Source organism: Hippocampus bargibanti, linkage group LG09 (genome assembly GCF_051943395.1).
Source record: "Hippocampus bargibanti isolate YZ-2025 linkage group LG09, ASM5194339v1, whole genome shotgun sequence".
In the NCBI taxonomy this organism is placed as follows: Eukaryota; Metazoa; Chordata; class Actinopteri; order Syngnathiformes; family Syngnathidae; genus Hippocampus; species Hippocampus bargibanti.
The window spans coordinates 19,470,677-19,498,161 of NC_142742.1; the positions used below are offsets into that span (position 1 = coordinate 19,470,677).

The 27,485-nt window shown below is 40.0% G+C and overlaps 2 protein-coding genes across 2 annotated transcripts; both read left to right on the forward strand.

Moving 5' to 3' along the window:
* The first annotated feature begins 1,940 nt into the window (after positions 1 to 1,940).
* On the forward strand, positions 1,941 to 27,071 carry LOC148893907 (molybdenum cofactor biosynthesis protein 1-like). Its single transcript, XM_089004320.1, has 11 exons — positions 1,941 to 2,238; positions 3,463 to 3,571; positions 7,212 to 7,379; positions 8,735 to 8,899; positions 9,427 to 9,488; positions 18,152 to 18,263; positions 18,463 to 18,575; positions 18,928 to 19,038; positions 19,117 to 19,237; positions 19,320 to 19,367; positions 22,530 to 27,071. Exons 1-11 carry the CDS (start codon positions 2,047 to 2,049, stop codon positions 23,492 to 23,494), a joined length of 2,166 nt encoding a protein of 721 aa, XP_088860446.1. The 5' UTR covers positions 1,941 to 2,046; the 3' UTR covers positions 23,495 to 27,071.
* On the forward strand, positions 12,027 to 15,885 carry LOC148893908 (molybdenum cofactor biosynthesis protein 1-like). Its single transcript, XM_089004319.1, has 3 exons — positions 12,027 to 12,422; positions 12,950 to 13,011; positions 14,414 to 15,885. Exons 1-3 carry the CDS (start codon positions 12,311 to 12,313, stop codon positions 14,498 to 14,500), a joined length of 261 nt encoding a protein of 86 aa, XP_088860445.1. The 5' UTR covers positions 12,027 to 12,310; the 3' UTR covers positions 14,501 to 15,885.
* Positions 27,072 to 27,485: the final 414 nt, after the last annotated feature.

Sequence of the window (27,485 nt, forward strand, 5' to 3'; positions counted from 1 at the left end):
GCGTTTGTGTGATTTAGTGGCCGAGCACGGCTATGCTAAGTCAACCATTGCTACCATTCTCCGGAACAGAAAAGCCATCAAAGGTGCGTCTGTTGCAAAAGGTGTTTCTGTGCTCTCAAAGCGACGGTCTCGGGCAATCGAAGAAGTTGAAAAACTTCTGTTAATATGGATTAACGAAAAGCAGCTATCCGGCGACAGCGTGAGTAAAGGTATTTTATGCGAGAAAGCACGGCTAATTCATGCCGATACCGCCATGCGCCAACCTGGAAGTTCGGCGCTTTTTGGGGATTTTAAAGCCAGTAACGGATGGTTCGAGAACATCTGAGGAGGAGATGGCTGCAGCATCAAGTGAGCTCATAAAGGCAATGTTGGCAAAGTAGAATGATGTGCAGGCTTTCACCGAACAGTTCCATCCAGAAAAGACTGTGGCTATGACAATCATCAACATGATGAACAATAATGTGATGCCTCAGCTTCGTAAGACCTTACAAGTCAGAAAGCAACAAGTGTCAATTAAGAGGTTTTTAATCAGCAGAAATGATTAGGAGTCTCCAAAGAAAAACGAGAAGCCACACCAGAGGTTAAATTACCAGCAGTCCTTATGGAAGGTGACTCTCCTTCCATAAGCCATCAACAACCATCAAAAAGGTAAATAAAACTTTATTTTACAGCACAGTTTATTTCTTTAATTACAGTCCTCATGTAATTTGCCTCTTTCCAAACAGCAATTCCCTTTGACCTTCGACCTCCAACACCATTCCATCAAGCCATCAATGACCATCACAAATGTAAATAAAGTGACTTTATGATACAATGCAGTGTATTTCATTTCATTTCATTACAATACAATAGCACATTTATTATACATCGAATAAGGTATGTTGTGTGTAGGTTTAAGGCTTATTTAGTTGAAAAGTATATTTTATGGAAACCCGGGGATGAATTATTCCCATTTTAATGGTTTCCTATGGGGGAAAAAAAAATTAAGATACACACTTTTCGCTTTACACACTCTGCCTGGGAAACAAATAAGTTCGTAAGCTGAGGTCTCACTGTGTGTTCTTTGTTGTAGAGCAGACATGTCCAGCTCCAGGCCTGGAGGGCCACTGCCCTGCCTGTTTTCCATCTGACCCGGCTGCAATACACCTGAATCAGGTGATCAGTTCATCAGCCAGCTCTGAAGCAGCATCAAAACGGTCCTAGTGATTTGTTTAATTTAACCGATTTCAAAATAAAATCCCACTCGACCGGAAATAGTCTTCTCGGAAATTATGTTTGTTCTCGAGATTTTTCGCACGGACTTGTATTCTCGGTGGCCGACTTCGCTTTTTACGAGTAGCGACATTTTGTTACAATTAACATTACTGTTAATATTTAATGACGAAAACGGAATCGAAAATGTCTCAAAATTATATTAAACATTTTTTTGCGTTTCCTGTACAAACTTTCTTGTATGCCGTACACATCTAAAAATGTGCAAAAATCGTACAGAATATGGCAAATTACGGCCGGTTGACAAGTATGCACCTGTGGATTCACCGACAGATAAAAACAGTCGAATATGAATATATCTTTTGGATGCTAAACTATAATAGGGCGGGCACTCAGACCATGTATCTCACCCAGCAGGTGTACAGCAAGGGACGTGGTTAGGATAAGATATTTTACTGCATTTTTCCATGTTCAAGTCAGATCCACTTGTTAGCAGTTGGAATAAAGACGTACTCCAGTCAATCGTGTGTTCTCCTTCCTCAACTGCTACAATAGGTTATTTTTTTGTGGCAACTCGTCCTGAAGTCAAACAGATACAGTAAAGTACTGTATACTTTATTTCAAATGCGGTGCTGCAACGTGTTGTGAAGGGTGACTCCATTGTGAACGACACCTCCCGGCATGCAATGGGACCTGACGTCACGTGGCTTGATTGGCTCCCCCAAAACATGACCTTTGCTTTTCCGTCTCGGTTCACTCACTGACATGTTTATCTCGCCGAAACGTTATCTATCGAGTTTTGTGAACATATGAGTACAGCAGAAAAATAACTCAATGGCTATTAACCTGAGCTTTTGCTTACTCGACACACACAGGAGCGTGCGACATGTCGGAAAACTTTTGGTTCAGTGCATGAGTGGAGCTCGATCTTTCTCGAGTGCGACTCACAATAACCGATTTGAATTTGGGGATTCAATTTCAACTTCTACCGACTTTAACACATCTGCGAAAACTGTGAAAAGACAGGTAATGATATTATTTCTCATAAATAATGATATGATTTTTGGAATGTGAATGGACCGGGAACGTTTGAGACACGTGGGAAAATATAATACGCAAGAATAACACTAGTATATAATTACATAACTTCTGAAATCCATCAGCATATGTGATAATTTTGGTTATACATTTTTTGTTTTACCCTAATTTTAATTTGACATTACTCATTTATCAACATAAATGTCCACCCAATTATGATGACAAACTTCAATTCCTTTTGAGATGGCAAGTGTGTGAATGCTGAGTTATCGCCACTGTTCTGAAATAACTAATTATAAATGTCCGAGATGCTGATGAGTTTTATATCATCGTGTATCATAGCAACAACTGGAATTTTGCCTTTGAGAGATGAGGCTGTACTCTCGGATGTCATTACTGCCTTTAATGATTTTCTGTTCCATGATTATGTCAAGTCTTTCTTGAAGTAGGAGCATATTTTGTTGCCAAACAAGGTTTTATTCATGTACTTTACTTGTCTCGAACAAGCATTGCCCTTTTGAGTTAAAAAAAAATCATTGTCTCAGCAATTACAGCCACTGAAGTTAACGTGGTGTTGATAAACCAGCCGTCCTTCATATTATGATACAATTCAAAGTAGAATTAGTTGTGTTGGAAGTGTCTTTCTGTTTTATTTCAGGTGACGGGCTGAGAGTTTGCATGTAGATCATAATGTCTTACGGTGATTGGATTAGAGAACAAAAGAGTAATTGTTGTCACAGTCAGGCTAAAGTCCTGTGATGTAGTACTGTATAACCATCACAAACGCTAAGTCTTTTGTGCAGCTTCACACAGAAAGCAGAGCAGCAAAACTACTGGCATGGTCATAATAATCATTCCACGAGACTGCAATGTGACTCCATTGGCAAGCATGTTTGCCAAATCTAAATGATTACCCATTTTTTAGCTCAGCCAACTGTCATAAATGCAATGGACTATTTCACTTTCACAAAGCACCACCAGTGTTTTCTGATTTTTTTCGGTAGATATGAATTAAGGCAAAAGTCATTGAAATACTATGCGATTCATTACAAAACAGTGTTTGTTACATTCATAAGCCCGTGCAGAGACACAAATTATGCATATGACCGTTGATAAAGAATCGTCTTAAGGGTGGTTTAACCATAGAAAAGTATAAATTCCTTTATCACTATTAGTTACTAGGACTGACCTCGTCATCTGACTTTTCACCAGGAGAAGCTTAAGGAGGACAACATTCCCTTTTCATCGTTCTTGACGGACAACTTTTCCCGGAGGCACACTTACTTGCGCATCTCCCTGACTGAGAAATGCAACCTGCGCTGTAAGTCTACCTGCCATATCTGTTAAAGGGATCATCCGGCCAGGATGATCCATTTTTAACAAATAAACTCAATTTATGTGATTTTATTGATATATTTTTAATCAGGAAAATTAATCCTCCTTTCCATCAAATTTGATATTTTTTGGGGGAAGAAATCAGTAAATAATAATCTATTCTCAAAACACCCCATTCTAGTCAGCACTACGCAGTCATAGTCAAAGGGTTTAAAAATGACGCAAACATTGTTTTTCACAATAAGCCTAATGCAAACTACTGTATTTTATTTACTTATTCACATAAGGCACACTTGAGATAAATTCTCATATTCATGTAAAATCATTATTGATGATTAAGCATTAGCATGAAGCAGACCACGATTAGCCAAGTAAAAGTGTGATAAATTAGAACACTGTGTGCTGCCAACTCAAGTAAAAACCGGTACATTTGTCAATAGGTGCTGAAAATGCTAACCTGTTCCACATAATAATCAGATTTCATATTAAATAAATATTAATATTATTATACGTTGCCGCATCAACAATCTTCGGTTCCAGATAGTTACCTAATGGTTATGATATGAGTGGATTTGTTACCATCAATTTCCTATTACCAATTAACAGAAGCATCGTTTCTAATCACAGACAGTGTCTGCCAGGTCTTGTTTGTGTTGCTTGTCTTATAACGTAACATGAAAATCTGAGTTAGCTGATAAAAAAAAAACACAGACACACAACTTGTTCCTGTTCATAGACAATGCATCGAGTGCGCCCAGAAAGACCTTCTTGTTAAAATGACAATAATATCGTAACAATTTAAAGATTAGCCTCAACAGATAAATTCCATATCTAATAAATACTTGGGCCCTCGATGTCCAATTGTCCTTCCTGTTTTGCATTATTCAAGGTTTAATACACCTAAATCATATGATCAGCTCATCAGCCAGCTCTCAATTACGATCCTGATCATTTGATTCTGTTGTGTTGCACCTTGGAGAACTGGAAATCAGGGAGGACTTGACAAAACTAACCAACACTACACTACAACAAAAACACTAAACCCTAATGTCCCAAACTAAACCATATCCAAAACAGTCTACTCACACTTAACCTGAAAATACGTATCTTCAAATTGTCAAACATAAGCTCCGAACAACCCAAATCATCTCATTTTATATCTCTAGAATTTTACTTTGTTACTTCCGGGCTGAGTGAACGCTGGCGCGTGTGGCTGCCGCTGCTCACCTGCATTAAAAAAGCCTGTGACAAAAGTGTCCTTGAGGGTTTTGAAAGGCGCTTATAAATGAAATGTATTATCATAAACATTTCATTCATTCATTCATTCATTCATTCATTTTTCCGATCTGCTTTAACCTCATAAGTGTCGTGTGGGGTGCTGGAGTCTGGACAATAGCAGATGGCATCCTGAACCTGTTATCAGCCAATCGCTGGGCATACAGAGGCGACCAACCACCCACGCTCACACTCGCACTCAAACAATTTAGACTGTTGCATTAACCTCGATTTTGGAATGTTGGAGGAAGGTGAAGTACCCAGAAAACATTACACAAACTTTACACAGCGAGGTCGGACGCCGACAGAGCCGCTGTTTGTCTTTGCAGTATTTGAAAATTAAATTTACGAGAGAAAAAAAAATCCCATGGTCATGAGTATTCTCAGCCTTTGCCACGTAGCTGCTTGAGTCTAGCTGCTGTAAATTCAGGACATAATTTTGAAAGGCACACCCCCCTGTTAACTGCCCCACACTGGACAATGCATGTAAGAGGACAAACCATGCGTAAAGTGAAAGGAGGTGACTGCAAGATTTCTGAGAAGCTATTATCTCAAGCCATCCATCCAGATCCAATCAAGTGTATAGAATAAATTCAGCTAGAACTGGCCACCCACTTCCTGACTGTTCCTGAAAAAAAGCACCTAAGTCAAGGAGATCACTGTCTAAGTTCCAGCGCCAGCCTTTTTCTGTGCATAGAGAACAACCATCCTGCATCTATTAATCTATCAGGCTTCTATTGTAGAGTATCCTTAAAGAAGCCACTGCTTAATAGAAACGCATGAAGCAGCCCACACGGAATTTGGATAAGAGGTACACTAAGAAATCTCAGCTCAAAATAGACAACATTTCCTGGTCTGAGGTGTGAAAAATGTAACTCTGGCGTGAATGCCAGATACATTTGGCGGAATCCATCCATCCTTTGAGTGAAGCACGGTGGTGGCATCATGCTGTGGCAGGAGCTGGGAGACTTCTCAGGATTTGAGTAAAAGATGAATGCCGCATTGTAAAGAAGAATAGAAAGGTTGGACAGCTCAGAAGCTGGCAAAAATAGTCAATTATATTGCAATTTTACGAGGTTATCATGAATCCACGCGTTCATCGTAAAAATTCAAACAGTTTAATAGCTGTATTTCTTAAAGGACAACCGACACCTTCGGACAAGTTGTGTCCATAATTTGTAAAATCGCTTCAAATGACTTCTACTGAGCGTATTTTACAAAGATTCCACCGCATATAGCTATATTTTATGTTTTAAGACTCGTGCTGAATATTCAGGAAGTCTTGTTTTTGAGTTGGTGACGATTCCTGACGTCACGTCACGGAAGGAACGCCCCTGACCGACGAAGGACACACAATGCATTTTGCGGTGCTTTGTTTGGTCTGAAAACTTCGTGTTGATCTGTTTTGGTGTTGACACATAAATAACGCGATGGTGAATCGTTGTGTGTTGCACCAAGACTACTATTTGATATTCGCTGACACAAATTACCAGCAGACAAATCAGCCCATTTCCACGGAGATCAGGCGCCATCTTCTGGTGCTACATTTCTGTCCAGATGCCTCAAAATGACATGGAATAAATTATATAATCCATTGCAAACATGTATGCTTTCCTCTTCAGAACTATTTGAATCATATTCATAACTGGATGAGTAACAAGAAAGCATATTCTCCGAATCTGAAGCCATTGTTTTGATTCTCGAGCAAGGCAAGACGTCTTGGCGTGACGCCACAAACAAGGGGACAGGACATTCTGAAACTGGCCACTTTCGGGTTCAATGTGCAGTAGTTTTTAGACACTAAGCCATTTTTATTGGTGTTTTGCATTTGACTAAAAATATCATCCTGCGTGTTTTGGGTATTTTAGATGCTATAAAACGTTTTTCTGATGTCAATTAGGAAACAAAAAAGTGGTGTTGGTTGTCCTTTAAGTTTCTTCAAGTCAAGTTATTTCCTATACTTGACAACAACATCCTCTAGTGGACGTGTAGTAAATCACACCACACTCACAGCTGTGGAGTGATTCAGACGTAGCACTACTGAAGGCCCAGGAGTGACATGCATGGCCCACCACTGATTTCCTGTGTAGGATAGTTGTCCATGTTTAGCGCTTTATTACAGCTTCAACTGTTGTTAAAGCGCTAAGGGGATCACTTTGGCTAAGTCTGGCCCTCGCCGGTGTCCTGCCTGTTTTATCTGTCTTGCTCCTCCAACAGTTGGAGACGTTGAAAACGGTGGGACAGCGATCCTCAAAGACCGGCATTGCCCTCCTTGCCTTACAACAGGAATACTTGCAAGCTTTCAAAAGTCAACTCTAAGTCTTGTTTCTGTTTATTCTGGTAATTTTCAGGTCAGTACTGTATGCCGGAGGAGGGCGTGAAGCTTACACCACGAGGTCAGCTTCTCTCCACGACAGAAGTCCTGACCCTCGCCCGCCTCTTTGTCAAAGAAGGCGTGGACAAGATTCGTCTCACTGGAGGAGAACCACTCATCAGACCTGATGTGGTGGATATCATTGGTAACACATTGACAAATTGATGCTGTTGCGGGCCAATTCCGATGTGACTTCACAGACCAAATGATTCGTACCATGAACAAATATGCTGGAAGCAGAATTGATTAGTCTTGTCTACCTTGTCAAATGTATGACAGACCAATTTAGTTACAAGAGTTAGTGGAAACCACAAGGATCACACTCATGTTTTGAACCATAAATTAGCCAGCTGAGTGAAACATTAAAGGTAAAAAAATAATTCTGCTGAAGAGTTGTTTTATTTCATTTTTAGTTCAATCAAGGGAATGTATTGCCAGGGAAAAAAGGAAACAAAAAAAAATCAGCTTCATATTGACAAAATATTTTATAGACTTTTTTCAAGCAAATAAATACAAAACCCTTGCTGGCACAACCACTTTGTCCAAAAGACAACCAAAAATAACAAACAAACTAAAGTTACCTGATTTTAGTGATAGGAGTGGGTTTCAATAAATTGACGAATCACATTGAACTGATTTTCCCTGTGATAGTCCGATATTGATTTATAAAACCATAAACACATCAAGATTGCAGAAGCAATTAAATCAGCCCAACTAGCTTCAAGAGAGATGTCTGTAAGTATTAACGTAAAAAACTGAGATAAAGTCTGATTTCTCAATTGATGCCCAGTCCTATTTAGTCACATATTCTTTAACATATTAAAATAATGATAATAAGTATATTAGCACATGGATTGATGATTCTTGTGGCAATAGTAATAGTGGAACCAACAAATAATGTTGTGATTTTAGTTGGAACTCTTAAGAGGAGCACATCCTTTATGTACTACAACTGTGGACAACATGTGATGACAGGAACATTGTTAAGTTGATTTTAAATGTCATATCAAATTGAATTACATGTCTGAAAAAGTCCTGAATTTATCTTGCCGTGTAGAACCTTACATCAATTAAATCCAAATAATATAGTTTAGCCAGGTTCATGCGATTTGTTGTCACTGACAAGTTATATAAGAATATGTTTTTTTTGCATTCTATTTTTAGTCACAGTCTTTATAGTTTGGTTAAAAAAATGCCACATTTATGTAAGATGGAAGGTGACATTTTCAATGCTGTGAGTAGATTGTTTAAATAATGAAGCAATAATAATAATACATTTCATTTATAAGCGCCTTTCAAAACTCTCAATTTCCCTTGCCTTAGTTTTAGTTGTATTAAGTTCATCCTGTAAACCTGATATCTAATTTAAAACAGATTCTTATCTTACAGACAGTCTTTTGTCGGTGTTCAAATATCTGATATGTTTCGGCGTCTACTTCCGCCTTCGTCAGAGTGTTCCCTTGCCTTCTCCATAAGTATTTGCTTATCTTGTTTCCGCAGCTGAATTGAGAAAATTGGAGGGTCTGAAGACCATTGCAGTGACAACAAATGGCATGAACCTGACTAAACTGTTGCCTCTACTCAGAGATGCGGGCCTCGACCTGATCAACATCAGTTTGGACTCACTGGTACCTGCCAAGTTTGAGTTCATTGTCAGGCGAAAAGGTATGACATTTTGCTTGAGCTTTCAGATCAAACATAAAAATGGTGAGGCATAAAAGACTGTGACTCCCATCTACATCTTGTAAATTTTGGCGCGGGCTAGCCTAGCTGACAGTTAAATTCCAATCGATACTAAAAGCAGTGTCTGGCTGATGAGTATCAGTCTCACGTCAAGGTGGCAAATGGCAAATGACAAATGGAATGCACAGATGGAGTGAGGGTGAAATAAGGAAGAGCAAAAGTTCTCTCTTGTGGAAAATGCAACTGCCTGATCCATTCTGATACTTTTTTTACAACCACTCAAAATATATCAGACTGAGTTATGAGCTCACTGAGACTCAGAGAAGCTTAAATAAGAATAAACGTCTTACCAGATGATAGATTTTTGTGAGAGAAGACGATGCACAAAACCGGGTTAGATGGAGGACGCTGATTTGCTGTGGCGACCCCTGGAGGGAAAAACCGAAAGGAAAATAAGAAGACCAGATGATAGATTTTTCACAGAGTTAAATTTTCACATTCTTTTGCAGGTTTCCACAAGGTCATGGAGGGAATTGATAAAGCCATTGGAATGGGCTACAACCCCGTAAAGGTATCTATTCGTCTTTTTTCATCTTTAAAAAAAAAGACAGCTTAAGTGTGAGAGGATGGGACGGACAGAAAGAAAGAGAAAACAAAAAAAGTAAAAATAGAAGATATTTTTGATATTTAAATGTTTTCTTTTATGACTTTACTATGGGCGAACAGAAAAAAAGTGATAAAATCTGCTGGGTCAAAAATATACATACAACAGCGATAATATTTGGTAAAGTGTCTCTTGGCCATTTTCACTTCAATTGGGCGGTTTTGGTAGCCATCCACAAGCTTCTGGTTGAATCTTTAACCATTCCTCTTGACACAATTGGTGCATACACATCAGTTAAATTTGATGGCTTTCTGACTTGGACTTGTTTTTTCAACATTTAAGTCAGGACCTTGGGAAAGCCATTTGAAGACCCTAATTATATCCTGATTTAGCCATTCCATTACCACTTTTGATATGTGTTTGGGGTTATTGTCCTGTTGGAACACCCAACTGCGCCCATGACCCAATCTTCGGGCTGATGGCTTTAGGTTATCTTGACGAATTTGAAGGTAATCCTTCTTCTTCATTATCCTATTTACTCTCTGTAAAGCACCTGTTCCATTAGCAGCAAAAGAGCCCCACAGAATAATACTACCACAACCTTGCTTGACGCGAGGCAAGGTGTACTTGGGGTTAAAGGCCTCACCGGTTTTCCTCCGAACATATTGCTGGGCATTGTGGCCAAACAGCTCGATTTTTGTTTCGTCTGACCACACAACTTTCCTCCAGAAGGTCTTATCTTTGTCCATGTGATCAGCAGCAAACGTCAGTCAAGCCTTAAGGGACAACCGACCCCTCCGGACAAGTTGTGTCCATAATTTGTAAAATCACTTCAAATGACTTCTACTGAGCGTGTTTTACAAAGATTCCACCACATATAGCTATTATTTTACGTTTTAAGGCTCGCACTGAATATTCAGGAAGTCTTGTTTTCGAGTTGATGATGATAATGCCTGACGTGACATCACATCTGGAACGCCCCTGACCGAGAAAGCGTCACACAATGTATTTTGGGTACTTTGTTTGGTCTGAAAACTTGTTGATCCGTGTTGTTGTGAAATTAGTGGAAAAAAAAACATAAATAAAGCGATAGTGAATTGTTGTGTGTTGCACCAAGACTACTATTTCATACTAGTTGACACAATTTCTCAGCAGACAAATCAGCCCATTTCCAACGGAGCTTGGGCGCCATCTTGTGCATTTTCTGGGCGCTACATTGGAGTGCAGACGCCTCAAAATGAGACGGAAGGACTTCTTTAAACGATTGCAAACATTTATGCTTTCCTCTTCAGAACTATTTGAATCATATTCATAACTGGATGAGTAACAAGAAAGCATCTTCTCCGAATCTGAAGCCATTGTTTTTATTCTAGAGAAAGGCAAAACGTCCTGGCGTGACATCACGAACAAGGGGGCGGGACCTTCTGAAACTCTGCATCTCCGAGGTCATTTTGAAGTAGTTTTGGGACACTTTAACTAATTTTTATTGGTGTTTTGCATTTGACTAAAAATATCAGCCTGTGTGTTTTGGGTATTTTAGAATCCTATAAAACGTCAGTTAGGAAACAAAAAAATGGTGTCGGTTGTCCTTAAAGCGCCACTTTTGGAGCACGGGCTTCCTTCTTGCACAGCAGCCTCTCAGTCCATGGAGATACAAAGTACGCTTCATTCAGGGAAAAAAGGAAACAAAAAAAAATCAGCTTCATATTGACAAAATATTTTATAGACTTTTTTCAAGCAAATAAATACAAAACCCTTGCTGGCACAACCACTTTGTCCAAAAGACAACCAAAAATAACAAACAAACTAAAGTTACCTGATTTTAGTGATAGGAGTGGGTTTCAATAAATTGACGAATCACGTTGAACTGATTTTCCCTGTGATAGTCCGATATTGATTTATAAAACCATAAACACATCAAGATTGCAGAAGCAATTAAATCAGCCCAACTAGCTTCAAGACAGATGTCTGTAAGTATTAACGTAAAAAACTGAGATAAAGTCTGATTTCTCAATTGATGCCCAGTCCTATTTAGTCACATATTCTTTAACATATTAAAATAATGATAATAAGTATATTAGCACATGGATTGATGATTCTTGTGGCAATAGTAATAGTGGAACCAACAAATAATGTTGTGATTTTAGTTGGAACTCTTAAGAGGAGCACATCCTTTATGTACTACAACTGTGGACAAGATGTGATGACAGGAACATTGTTAAGTTGATTTTAAATGTCATATCAAATTGAATTACATGTCTGAAAAAGTCCTGAATTTATCTTGCCGTGTAGAACCTTACATCAATTAAATCCAAATAATATAGTTTAGCCAGGTTCATGCGATTTGTTGTCACTGACAAGTTATACAAGAATATGTTTTTTTTTGCATTCTATTTTTAGTCACAGTCTTTATAGTTTGGTTAAAAAAATGCCACATTTATGTAAGATGGAAGGTGACATTTTCAATGCTGTGAGTAGATTGTTTAAATAATGAAGCAATAATAATAATACATTTCATTTATAAGCGCCTTTCAAAACTCTCAATTTCCCTTGCCTTAGTTTTAGTTGTATTAAGTTCATCCTGTAAACCTGATATCTAATTTAAAACAGATTCTTATCTTACAGACAGTCTTTTGTCGGTGTTCAAATATCTGATATGTTTCGGCGTCTACTTCCGCCTTCGTCAGAGTGTTCCCTTGCCTTCTCCATAAGTATTTGCTTATCTTGTTTCCGCAGCTGAATTGAGAAAATTGGAGGGTCTGAAGACCATTGCAGTGACAACAAATGGCATGAACCTGACTAAACTGTTGCCTCTACTCAGAGATGCGGGCCTCGACCTGATCAACATCAGTTTGGACTCACTGGTACCTGCCAAGTTTGAGTTCATTGTCAGGCGAAAAGGTATGACATTTTGCTTGAGCTTTCAGATCAAACATAAAAATGGTGAGGCATAAAAGACTGTGACTCCCATCTACATCTTGTAAATTTTGGCGCGGGCTAGCCTAGCTGACAGTTAAATTCCAATCGATACTAAAAGCAGTGTCTGGCTGATGAGTATCAGTCTCACGTCAAGGTGGCAAATGGCAAATGACAAATGGAATGCACAGATGGAGTGAGGGTGAAATAAGGAAGAGCAAAAGTTCTCTCTTGTGGAAAATGCAACTGCCTGATCCATTCTGATACTTTTTTTACAACCACTCAAAATATATCAGACTGAGTTATGAGCTCACTGAGACTCAGAGAAGCTTAAATAAGAATAAACGTCTTACCAGATGATAGATTTTTGTGAGAGAAGACGATGCACAAAACCGGGTTAGATGGAGGACGCTGATTTGCTGTGGCGACCCCTGGAGGGAAAACCCGAAAGGAAAATAAGAAGACCAGATGATAGATTTTTCACAGAGTTAAATTTTCACATTCTTTTGCAGGTTTCCACAAGGTCATGGAGGGAATTGATAAAGCCATTGGAATGGGCTACAACCCCGTAAAGGTATCTATTCGTCTTTTTTCATCTTTAAAAAAAAGACAGCTTAAGTGTGAGAGGATGGGACGGACAGAAAGAAAGAGAAAACAAAAAAAGTAAAAATAGAAGATATTTTTGATATTTAAATGTTTTCTTTTATGACTTTACTATGGGCGAACAGAAAAAAAGTGATAAAATCTGCTGGGTCAAAAATATACATACAACAGCGATAATATTTGGTAAAGTGTCTCTTGGCCATTTTCACTTCAATTGGGCGGTTTTGGTAGCCATCCACAAGCTTCTGGTTGAATCTTTAACCATTCCTCTTGACACAATTGGTGCATACACATCAGTTAAATTTGATGGCTTTCTGACTTGGACTTGTTTTTTCAACATTTAAGTCAGGACCTTGGGAAAGCCATTTGAAGACCCTAATTATATCCTGATTTAGCCATTCCATTACCACTTTTGATATGTGTTTGGGGTTATTGTCCTGTTGGAACACCCAACTGCGCCCATGACCCAATCTTCGGGCTGATGGCTTTAGGTTATCTTGAAGAATTTGAAGGTAATCCTTCTTCTTCATTATCCTATTTACTCTCTGTAAAGCACCTGTTCCATTGGCAGCAAAAGAGCCCCACAGAATAATACTACCACAACCTTGCTTGACGCGAGGCAAGGTGTACTTGGGGTTAAAGGCCTCACCGGTTTTCCTCCAAACATATTGCTGGGCATTGTGGCCAAACAGCTCGATTTTTGTTTCGTCTGACCACACAACTTTCCTCCAGAAGGTCTTATCTTTGTCCATGTGATCAGCAGCAAACGTCAGTCAAGCCTTAAGGGACAACCGACCCCTCCGGACAAGTTGTGTCCATAATTTGTAAAATCACTTCAAATGACTTTTACTGAGCGTATTTTACAAAGATTCCACCACATATAGCTATATTTTACGTTTTAAGGCTCGCACTGAATATTCAGGAAGTCTTGTTTTCGAGTTGATGATGATAATGCCTGACGTGACATCACATCTGGAACGCCCCTGACCGAGAAAACGTCACACAATGTATTTTGGGTACTTTGTTTGGTCTGAAAACTTGTTGATCCGTGTTGTTGTGAAATTAGTGGAAAAAAACATAAATAAAGCGATAGTGAATTGTTGTGTGTTGCACCAAGACTACTATTTCATACTAGTTGACACAATTTCTCAGCAGACAAATCAGCCCATTTCCAACGGAGCTTGGGCGCCATCTTGTGCATTTTCTGGGCGCTACATTGGAGTGCAGACGCCTCAAAATGAGACGGAAGGACTTCTTTAAACGATTGCAAACATTTATGCTTTCCTCTTCAGAACTATTTGAATCATATTCATAACTGGATGAGTAACAAGAAAGCATCTTCTCCGAATCTGAAGCCATTGTTTTGATTCTAGAGAAAGGCAAAACGTCCTGGCGTGACATCACGAACAAGGGGGCGGGACCTTCTGAAACTCTGCATCTCCGAGGTCATTTTGAAGTAGTTTTGGGACACTTTAACTAATTTTTATTGGTGTTTTGCATTTGACTAAAAATATCAGCCTGTGTGTTTTGGGTATTTTAGAATCCTATAAAACGTCAGTTAGGAAACAAAAAAATGGTGTCGGTTGTCCTTAAAGCGCCGCTTTTGGAGCACGGGCTTCCTTCTTGCACAGCAGCCTCTCAGTCCATGGAGATACAAAGTACGCTTCATTGTGGACACGTGTTGCAGCAGCTTCTAATTCTAAGGCTGAACTGCTTTTTGGTGATTCTCGGTTGAATCTTCAGCCTCCTGACCAATTTTCTCTCAGCAGCAGGTGATAGCTTGCGTTTTCTTCCTGATCGTGGCAGTGACATAACAGTGCCATGCACTTTATACTTACAAACAATTACAAAATCATAAAAGAACCAAAGAAGTATCTGTTCCAATCACCCTATCAGAGAAACATCAGAGTTGTAGAAATAACTGGAAACTCAAGAGAGCCATGACATTATGTTCTTCAAGTGTTTGTAAATGTATGTGCTGTAAATTCAATGAAGCCTCTCACCTGTGGGGTTCTGTTAATGTTACACCTTTATTTTAAGAGGAAGGAAAAAATGAAGCACTCGTCAACGTGTGTGTGTTGCATGTTCAAGGCTGAATAGACTGAACTCTGTTGAACTTGAGCATACTGACTCCGTGCAGATACAGTAAAGCAGGGGGCTCAAACCCGCGGGCCAACTGCGGCCCTCGAAAGAATATTTTGCGGCCCACTTGATATGAAAGATTAATGTTAGTGCAGCCCGCATTATTGATATGAATGAAACTTGTGTGTGGAGGTGAACAAACCACCGTGGGTTAAAAGGCTCTGAAGGGTGGCACATCGGTCAGGCTGTCCAGTGCTTCGCTCACCCATTCATTCATTCCTCCAGTCAACTGGTTGGAGGAGAAGCCGTGAAGTCGCCGACTCCTCTCAGCTCCTATAGTCAGAAATGAAGAAGGCGCTGTGATTTATGATCCGGCCTGTGCCGTGTCAGTAGCCATGTCCATTCTGGCCGATCGCGCTCAAAGAGCTGCTGTGTGTTTGTTCTGACTTATTACAGGCACGTCGCGAGTGAAACTGAAACTTAACAGTAAGTGCGTTTACTTGAGAAATTCGGATAACTGTCGTTACCCGATACGATGAGAAAAAGAACTGTGTAAGCTATCCGGATCTTTCTGCCATTTATACGCCTTTTTAATAATCTGATGTTTAATAACATCATAGATTGAAAGTAGTATTTTTTTCAGTCGTCTGTATCTGCCTTATGATCATTATAATTATTTTATTTATTTATTACTGGTTAATTTATTTTTTATTCATTTTTCCATTTATTCATGTAATTATTATTTTGTGCTTTGAAAATAAAGATTTTGAGAACATTGGAATGTTTTATCTGTTCTTCTCTTGTGGAAATCCTGATTGGGCCCAGCCTCGCCCAGACTCTGCCTCCAGCGGCTCCCGGGTAAATTGAGTTTGAGACCCCTGCAGTAAAGTCTTGTAACAGCTGGAACAAAGCCTGTCTGAGGCCCCTTTTATCATTAAAAAGACAACTGTAATAAAATCAAACACTTGTTTGTGAAAACGTCTGTGTAAGCTCTCAGTCGTACAGGAGTGGTCCATCGATGAGAAGGTTTCTTCAGCCGTCATCTGTACAATTTTGAAGGTTTCGGACGTTTCGGCTCCTATCCAAGAGGCTTCGTCAGCGAACTAAAGTCTGACTGGTCGTATCGGCCCTATTTATATATCCCTAATGTCCAGGCATGTCGGCGCCGGACACAGCTATGATAGGTCCCTACTCTCAGGTTGGGGGGAGCAGAGGACCCCTCCCTGTGGCCCCCCTGATTGTTCCTACATTCCTGACTAACGACTGGCCTATTTCCCCCACTCCCACCGGTATCACCTCATCAGCATTACGAACGTTGCCTAACAAATTCATGGTTGTGCTATGGGCTCACCAGTTTCACCCATAGTGGCTAATCTTTACATGGAAGAGATGGAGAAACAGGCCCTCACATCCTTCCCAGGGACAAAACCTAGATACTGGTTTAGATATGTGGACGATACTTTTGTCATAATTAAAAAACAAGAAATTCAATCCTTCACAGATCACCTCAACTCTGTAGACATCAACATTAAATTTACTCGTGAGGACATTAAAGAGAACCAACTCGCCTTCTTGGATTGTAAAGTAATTATAAAAGAGGACAGAGCGCTAAAAACAGAAGTCTTTAGGAAGGCTACGCACACTGACCAATACTTACTTTTTGACTCTAACCACCCGTTACAACACAAACTAGGAGTTATCAGAACCCTCCAGTACAGGGCTAAACTAATACCAACTAGCATTGAAGGTAGAGAAAAGGAGTCAAAACATATCAGGAGAGCACTCACTAACTGTGGGTACCCTCAGTGGTCATTTAACAAATGTCAGAAAGAAAGAATAGGGAATGAAACCAATAATTCTCAAGATACAAAAAGGAGAGGAGTAGCAGTACCTTACATTGCATGAGTTTCTGAAAAATTACAGAGTCCTTTGGCAACATAAAATACCAACTTATTTCAAACCGATAAACACGTTAAGGCAAAAATTAGTGCATCCAAAAGATAGGCTACCAAATGAAAAACAAAGTAATGTAGTTTATTCCATACATTGTAAGAATGAAAATTGTAAAGAGCAGTACATTGGGGAGACTCAACAAATTCTAAAAAAAAAGACTATCAACACCGCAGGGATAATACAAGTGGGCCTCAATCGGCAGTACATTTGCACCTAAAAGCTAGCAACCACTCATTTGACGACAATGAGGTTAAAATCTTAGCGAAAGAACATAGATAGTTTGAAAGAGCGGCAAAAGAAGCGATTCTTATAAAACAACAAAATCCTTCTTTAAACCGGTCTAGTGGGGTGAGGTTCAATTTGGATCGTTCATACAATAGCCTGCTTAAGCAAAACAGGTTAGGCAACATTCGTAATGCTGATGAGGTGATACCGGTGGGAGTGGGGGAAATAGGCCAGTCGTTAGTCAGGAATGTAGGAACAATCAGTGGGGCCACAAGGAGGGGTCCTCTGCTCCCCCCCCAACCTGAGAGTAGGGACCTATCATAGCTGTGTCCGGCGCCGACATGCCTGGACATTAGGGATATATAAATAGGGCCGATACGACCAGTCAGACTTTAGTTCGCTGACAAAGCCTCTTGGATAGGAGGCGAAACGTCCGAAACCTTCAAAATTGTACAGATGACGGCTGAAGAAACCTTCTCATCGATTGTTTGTGAAAAGTGCAATCCTCTTCTTCATGAGGTCTTTGGTGCTAGATCAGGGATGGTGTTTAGTGTGCAGTGAATGCGTGACTTAGCAACTATCGTGACAGGCAGCCACGTACAGGCAGAGGGTCTGCGGGACGTACTGTGTAACTCCCGCCAATAGCACGTTGATGCATTTCATAAATTCAGTGTTCAGTTTGTGTGTGACAGACGCGTTGGACAATTGGGAAAATATGGAGTACTAAACCACATCTGGTGTTGGTTCAATATGGGACGCAAAGTTTATTTCACAATTAATGGAATTTTCCATAATTTATGAGACAGGTGGACACTTAGGATGGGTGTTTTAACTGCTCTCTATTCTTCTAGGTCAACTGTGTGGTCATGCGAGGCTTCAACGAAGACGAACTGCTTGATTTTGTTGAACTTACGGAGAAGAAGCCCCTGGAAGTGCGCTTCATTGAGTACATGCCATTTGATGGTTAGTAGATGGCTAAATTGGATCGCCCAATGTTTGGCATTTTGCAACACTCAAACAAAGTGAAACTATACTGTATATGTTAAAAAAATTAATGATCAATTGACCTTGTCTTATTTCATTTTTCTTGAAAATCAAATGACCAAGGACTTCGAGTAGTCTGCCATGCCGACAAGAACTCATGTATGTCTTTTGTTGGCAGGCAACAAATGGAACTTTAAGAAGATGGTGAGCTATCAGGAAATGTTGGATCATATCAGGCAAAAGTGGCCCGACTTGGAAACGATTCAGACTGGACACTCAGACACAGCAAAGGTTTATAAGTCACAATTTCGACATATTTAGTTGTCCCCTGGTTTCCTCCCACATTCCAAAAACATGCGTGGCAGGCTGATTGACCACTCTAAATTGTCCCGAGGTGTGACTGTGACCACGGGTGGTTATTTGTTTCCGTGTGCCCTGTGATTTTCTGGCAACTGGTTCAGGGTGTCCTCTGCCGACTACCCGAAGACAGCTGGGATAGGCTTCGGCTCATCCCTCGACCATAGTGAGGATAAAGCGGTTCGGAAAATGAATGAATACATATATTCTTAATAGTTTTTAAAGAAGTGTCAACAAATGTATTACGTTGATGCTTTACATTTAACTTCAGCGTGCGTTTCAACAGACATTCAAAGTACCGGGCTTTAAAGGACAACTTGGCTTCATCACCTCTATGTCTGACCATTTCTGTGGCTCGTGTAACCGCTTACGCATCACCGCAGATGGCAACCTCAAGGTAAAAAAGCATGTGCATGTTTTTTCTTTAATGTTTCCTCCATGCAAGAAAATACGCCTGCCTTCCTTGTTGCCTCAGGTGTGTTTGTTCGGTAACTCTGAAGTGTCCCTCAGAGATGTGTTGCGCTCTGGAGCATCAGATGAAGAATTGCTGCAAATAATTGGCGCCGCTGTGGGGAGGAAGAAGAAACAACACGCAGGTAAGATTGTGTGTTGGAAGACCTTTGCTTTTCTTTTTCTGCTCTTGTCGCCATGTTCATAAACTGAATGATGGCTTTTCAGGCATGTTTAGTATTTCCCAAATGAAGAACAGACCTATGATCCTCATCGGTGGGTGATACTGCTGCTGTACGTACAAACTCTCACACAAATCTCTTGTGAAAAAACAAATTGGGTCACACCTTCCCACCTACTGGCCATTTGAATCAAAGACTCACCAGTCATAACATTAGTTACAACTCAACAATCTAATAAGATTCACTACAAGAGCTGCGTCAAATATTCTGCTTTTGCAAACATAATAAACTCAACTGAGATGTTTTCTCATATTTTGTCACTCTTGGTACCAAAATATTCTCAGAATGATGTGTATGCAGTGTCAGACCACTGCAATTGTGACCACAATAATGAAACATACTTTTGAATTGAGACCTGTCAGTCACTTTTTCACATTTCTGTTTATTCTTTGTGAATTCCTGGTTCCAATTTTGGATCGAATCTGCTCGAGTCCAAGGCAAGCAGTAATGCCCACAAAATCTTGCTTGGCCAAGGGTCCCCACACTAAGCCGTTGTGGGTGGTGGCTCTTTGGAGCCAGTGTATGTCATGTTCTGGTGGCCATGCCTGTGGCAGCGCAGCACCTTTCCGGTATTTTCATGATATAATCTAATGTGTTTCAAATTATTATTTCATATTTACCTTTATCATCTTGACTATTCTAAAGTAGTAAAGTAAACGCCAAACCCCTTGTAATCTGTTTTTAAAAGTGCCATCTGTTTTTTTTGTGTCTTACACCTAAGACAATCGTTAACTTTCTTTTTTATTACTCTATTTATGCTATATTATGAATCAGTAAAGTTGCACACCATCGCAAATTCAACAATTGTTAAATAACACAAAATAACAATATAGTAATACCTCAGCTTACGAACTTAATTGCTTCCCAGAAAGTGTGTGTCAGGTGAAAAGTGTGTCTTCCAAATATTAATTTACCATAGGAAACCATTAAAATGAGAATAATCTGTTTCCAGGCCCCCATAAAACATAATTTTCTACTAAATAAGCCTTAAAACTAGACAAAATATACCTTATTTTATGTATAATGAATGTGCTATTGTATTGTAATGAAAGAAATAAACTGTACTGTATAATGTCATTTTATTTACCTTTGTGATGGTCGTTGATGTAGTTGTCTCTTGATATCCGAGTGAAGTTACTTTGTTTTCTCTGTGATAATCACCTCACACACTGTCCCCTGCTGGCTGCTTTTCGTCAATCCAAATCAACAAACGTTTTTCAACCTCTTCTATTGCCTGAGATTGTTGCTTAGACAACACAGAAACACCCTTAGCCACACGTAGCAATGGTCGACTTAGCATACTGGTACTGGGACGCTAAGTCACACAAACGCACACCTCGTTCGTGTTTTCCGATGATCTCCTTCTGCTCGACCATAACGTTGTTTTGTGTCCTCTTTGGTTGAACACTTGCCTGTGGTGGGGTCTTTTTCGGTCCCAAAAAAGTAAAAGTATCCACTCGATAGCAAACCACGTCTGCAGTCAGAGAAAGGGTGTGTGGAAAAGTAGTCCGGCTGCCACGGTGGTGCTGTTCGGCCCTGTGATTTGGTGTTCTTCCGCCAAAAACTAGTCTGCCAGCCATTGTGGCGCTCTGTGTGTTTCCCAAAAACTAGTTCTCAAGCCAACATTCTATTCTTGTGAATTTAAAAGGCGCTTATAAATGAAATGCATGGTGCATGCAAGGTGAAATGTTCATTAGCTAAAGTGGTCGTAAACTGAGGCATCACTGTAATTGTTCAATAACACTTTTACTGATCATCTCATCTTATTTTTATTAAGTTCATAGAGTTACTTGTTCTGTAGCCACAAGGGGACACAAGTTAGTGTCTTATTGTGTCGGTCCCAAGCCTGGATAAATACAGAGGGTTGTGTCAGGAAGGGCATCTGACGTAAAAGCTTAGCCACAGCAAACATGCCAATCAAACCTCTGAAGATGGAGGACACTGATTCGCTGTGGCGACCCCTGAGGGGAAAAGCCGAAAGATTCTGCATTATGTTGGTATTGATAAAATATTTCAAATGTGTAGTCATTTGTTGCACATGGAAGAGGTTTTTGTTGCAGTATCAACATTCCGCGGCCTTTTAGTGTCTTGTTCAAGCCCTTCCCTTAGGAAGGATTTAACCTGACATGCCACAAAAGGTACGCTGTGCGGTGAAAAGATCAACGATGTCTGATCAATTTTTCCGTATTAAACACCAAATATTTAAAGGACAACCGACGTCTCTGGACAAGTTGTGCCCATAATTTGTAAAATGGCTTCAAATGACTTCTACTGAGCGTATTTTACAAAGATTCCACCGCATATAGCTATATTTTACGTTTTAAGACTCGCACTGACTATTCAGGAAGTCTTGTTTTTGAGTTGGTGACGAGTCCGTACGTGACGTCACTTTAGGACCCCCCCTTGACCGACAAAAAGACACATTGTAGCAGTCCTTCCCTCACGTCAATGTATTTTGCTGTACTGTTTGTCTGAAAACCTTGTGTTGCACCCAAAAGCCGCCAGTAGAGGGCGTCCAAGGTCCATGGAAGGAATCTATCAGCCTGTGGAAACGGGCTGATTCATTCCTCACGGGAGCTGGTCGCCATTTTTGGGTGTGACATTCCCCCCGCCCTTTTGCCTCAAAATGACACGGAATAAATTCTTTAATCGATTGAAAACGTATGCTTTCCTCTTCAGAACTATTTGAATCATATTCATAACTCGATGTGTAACAAGAAAGCATATTCTCCGAATCTAAAGCCATTGTTTTGATTTTTCAGCAATGCAAGACGTCTTGGCGTGATGTCACGAACTGGGGGCGGGACTTTCTGAAAATGCCCAATTCGCAGCTCAATTTTTTGCCGATTTTGGACACTATGTCATTTTTATTGGTGTTTTGCATTTCAATAAAAATATCATGCTGTGTGTTTTGGGTATTTTAGATGCTATAAAACGTTTTTTCTGATGTCAGTTAAGAAACAAAAAAGTGACATCGGTTGTCCTTTAAATTACAAACATTTTAAAGCAAGATTTGTTGATTTTGGCGGATTTGTATATGTAATTTGTACCGGGCCAGTATCAGTGATCTTGGGCTTGCCCGACACAATGCAGTCACATAGTAAGTCGACTTTGGCCACAGTTAATGTCGAACCCAGTAACTGCTTTTTATTTAATGATATCCTTGAATGATATTCTGTTGTGCCTTATGTTCCAGGAAGTGCGACCCAAATGCATTCTTCCAAAGACATGCTCAACTTTTTCCACATTGTCACCCCGCATATTTCAAAAATATATCATATGTGCCAGCCGGAGGAAAAACAAGTCCTTAATAGTGCAAACCTTATGTGCCTTAGTCACCGCACTTCTTCAGCACAGGCAGGCAATGACCGCTGCTCAACAAATGAAGTGAGTGACAGCTCCCATCTCAATGTAAAAAAACAGAGAGCACCCTTTATCAACGTAGAACAACATTTGCATGACTTCAAGGACAGTCAAACGGCCTCCCATTATCACGCCAACATTGTGGATTCCAAACCCCAAACTAATGATCGTATTAGACCCCAACCTGGACATTTACTCATGAAGGTCAAAGTCATCTGTACACAACACAGCGTAAGACAATATCACAACAACACTTCCAGCCAAGACCCCCACAACTCGCAGTTTGTGAGTGAGCCAGGTTGCCCTCATGTGGATGGGACCCCAGAAGCCCACCTGACACACACAGATGCCCTAGGCCGAGCAAGCATGGTGGATGTTGGTTGTAAAACCCCAACACGTCGTGCAGCCAAGGCCCGCGCCATCGTCCTTTTGGGCCCTCTTGCCTTTGGGCTGTTGCAGAAAAACCAGCTGGCTAAAGGCAACGCCATGGCGGTGGCCCAGTTGGCCGGCATCATGGGCTCCAAACAGACATCAGCCCTCATTCCGCTCTGTCACCCGCTCCCTTTAGACTGCACCTCAGTCACCCTGGACCTGGACGAGCCGCGCAGCGCTGTGGTCATCTCTGCAACATGCAGCACCACTGGCAGGACAGGTGTCGAGATGGAGGCTTTGACTGCGGTCTCCATAGCAGCACTGACGATTTACGACATGTGTAAGGCTGTGAGCCATGACATCATCATTACTGACATACAACTACTGAGTAAGACTGGGGGAAAGAGGGACTTTCTACGACCATGACGAAACGATATGCTGTGAGAATTTCTTTTTTCCTTTGAGGTTTCCTTCCTATTGATGTTCGATTATAAGAATGAAAGAAGGAGGGAAGTAAAGGCACTGTCCACTTGTCAAATTAACACACAATAGATTTTAAAGTAATATCCAAGCCAGGATATTCTAGACGTTATATTAATGTCTCATTGTCAATATTTTGAGAGTTGCCGTTTGCTGTCCAAAAAATATGCATTGACATTAAATTTGCCATACTGAACACGACATCTTGGGGTTGTTTTTAACGACTATAGGAGCGGTGATGAAATATTAGAAATACATTTTATCGTAGACATACATCTAAAACATGCAACTGCAAACCCTGGATTAAATTAGATTGTGCAGGACTTGAGTACCTCTTGATGTGTTTGCTGATGAAGACTGGCCCAAAAATTTCCATAGTGCCGTCGGAGAGAGCTAAAGATGTAAATTCCTTCCACTGCCCACTGGAAAGTTGGAGCAAGCATGTGAAAAGCAGTGGCGGTCCGTGCATTACACACCTAGGCCTTCAGTGAAGTCCTGCTTAGTCCGACTTGAACAAATATCTCTCGTAATACCATAATGTATGACACAACGGCTGGAGATATCATTTACAAAAGCACACGCATGCAGTACTGGGCGTGGCATCACCTTAATCGTCTACAACACAGGCTATTTTCCGGAGCAATTACACATCAATAAATCTGCATCAGCAATTAGAACTTGTCACTATACGTGATACTGCAAACACTTAAAAATAAAAGGAAATTTAAAATCATTTGTCCACAAAGATTTATGAAGTCCACCAAGAATATGAAATCTTTAACAAGATTTTACTCTAAATTACAAAATGTCAGTTTAATATAAGAAAAACAACAAGACGTTCACAAAACGAACTATTTGCTGAAAATAAAAGTAAACACATCTTTTTCATTTGTTCTTGAGAATAGGCTTACCTACATGCGACAGCGAGTTGTCCTCTCCTTCAGCCATTGTGGGTTAAAAAAGCGAGTAGATATACTTGGTTTTTCTGCTAAAGTTTCCGGGTTTCCGGGCTGAGGGCTGATGTAAAGTGAGTATCCAATCACAGGACTCAACGCGAGGCCCTCTAGCTGGCCTTACTGTGCCAACTCGTGATCTGATTGGCTATCGCAACTATATCAACTACATGTGCCCGTTCGTGTGCAGCGCATAGACGCCCTCACTGTTGATTCTGAAGCCGTCGGTCAGATTTCATACAGCCTGGCGACACAAACTAGCTGAATTCTGTTTGGATTAAAAACTCTGACCTAAAACTACAACACTGAAAGGAGCATAACCAAATGGATATAATATAACATCAAGAAAACAGTATGTAGAATAATTATATATGTTTTTAGAAAAAATACTTTTTTAATGAAATTGACTTTTATTATAATTATGATAATGATGTCTGATTATGTTAGGCCAGCAGAGAAGGCCTTGCTGGCCCTGACGGCCCACCACTGGTGAAAAGAACACTTTCTGATGACCCTCAAATCACAGTCTATGATTTTGTGCTCATCTGTCACAAACATGAAGCAAAAAAGGGGACACACAAACCGTTTAGTGTAATTTTGTGTCACGTGTTATAAAAATGGTCGATTCCTGGAACTTGCGGGCCTTAAAATACCCATGTTAGCAAAATGAAAACAAGGGGTTTTAACCCATTCACCTTTTTTTTTTTAAATGTTCGCTTTTCAGACTACTGTATTTTTTTATTTAGTTTCTATATGCTATTGTTGATGATGGCTCTGAAAACAGTTTGTAAACCCTGCCCAGTTTGTTCAGCAAAACGATGAGTCTCTACCAGTCCATAGTCAATAATCATTTAATAAAAAGACTGACGATTTCAAATACACTCTGCTGGGTGTTCATCCATCGTTATTCCATGATTTCGTGTGAAAGAATGCCAAGAACTGCCAACTCTAGGCTATTCAATTCTCCAATGGAGAATAAGCTTGGAGAATTCTCCAGGTTCGGTACGAGTATACTCGTCCACGACTGAAAAAAAACTTTTTGTAAACGTGTAAAATCGTTTCTGCCGAGGAACGATTAAGTGTTCATGTCTGTTCAAATATGTTCGTGTAAAAAATCAGTTAACTGAAAAATCTCTCAGAGTAGACAGAAAATTATGTGTCTCGCTTTACAACCGTATACTGGCAATAGATATGAAATCTATTGATTGTAGCGTAATTTATTCAATTATCATTAGATAGCGCAAAAATCTGAGACATACATGTAGATTGACAAAAAACGAATGACAAAGCCTCCAAGAGCATTTTAAGTACTGAAAAGCAAGGTTGAACAACCATGTTGCAGTCCTACACTTTGACCACTCTAGGGACCTCAACATGGTTGCTTTCCATCCATCCATTTTCAGAGTTGCATTTTCCTCACAAGGTTCGCAGGGGGTTTCTGGACCCTTACCCTATCTGAACCTCTTGCCAGCCAATCGCAGGCCAATCGAACAATCATTCATGATGACACTCACAAATCGGGACATTTTTTGGTGTTGAACCAGCTCGCAAAGCATGTTTTGGGAATAATGGAAGAAACCGGAATACTGTACCCACAGAAAATTCAAGAAGGCCTTGGGAGAATATGACACACAGGGGGGCCCGAGCTGGAATTGAAGTAACGTGCGAAACACTGGCCCAACGGGCCACCCAAGGTTGCTTTTCTTTTTGCTAATCAGTCATCAATTTGCAAGGAATAGCTATATAATAGCCCCCCATATCTTCTGTTAATCTCATATTGTACTTGAACACTTATATTGGCAGTACATGTAGCATCTATATTACTGTACTGCTGCATAAAATAAGCGAATGCAAAAAAAAAAAAAAGAAGTTGGAAATTGATTTTATTACGATTTATTTAAATTAACAAACACGGCTATTTACAGATTGCTGTTTTTTTCCTTTTTAGGATTTTTAACATATGCATTTGGAAAATTATGGCTGAAATCAAACAATACACAGTGACAGTAGGTGACATGTACAGTAGATTTACGTCAATGGCTTTCCTTTTTGGGTATAAGAGCTGCAGACAATCTCACACAAACAGACTCGTTTTGGTTATTGGTACTTTTTGAGTATTGTGTGTTTGTGTATATGTGTGTGTGTGTCTGTGTGTGTGTTTGTCGGGATGGGGGAGCAGAGTCCAGCTTTTGCATCGGCATAAAACGCAAGTATTGCCAAAAGACAGAAACAATATTTCTGCCTTTATATTAGCATATTATATTGATATGTGAACATGTCTGCATCCAGCGCATGATCATTTAATTATAAACTCCTAAAAATATATAGAAATGTTTGAAGGGTAGTTTGACATCTCGACTATGACGTGTGTTCATGTTTCATCTCGTGCTAGTTGTTTTATTACCTTTCATTTTGTATTGCAAAACACTCTGTTTTATTGTTTTAAGCCATTCAGGCCTGTAGTTTTTTTTCACTTTAAAAAAGATGGCTTGACAAAGACAGCATAAACAGGGTTGACATCATTGGCAGCTGATGACAGTCTGGTTAGACCACAGTGGCTTTTTTTTTTTACAGAATGAAGCAACAATCCCTCCTTTTTTAAACCAAAAGGCAAACAAAGAAAAGGATTCAAACTGTCATACCACCCTTTTTGGTCTTGGGTAAACCTGACCTGCCTTACATAGCAGTATTGACAAAGGTTAGACCTTTTATTTTTACCCCCACAATGTGAGCCAGTGACAGAACTTGTACATCACGTTGGTAATGTTTGAAAAATAAATTCCTGATGTTGCACAACTGCCCTATTTGTTTTTCTCCCTTTTGGTCGGACCATCATACAGCCTGAATTCTTTCATGACATGCGCGCACACACACACACACACACACACACACACACACACACACACACACATATATATAGAGAGAGAGAGAGAGAGAGAGAGAGAGAGAGAGAGAGAGAGAGAGAGAGAGAGAGAGAGAGAGAG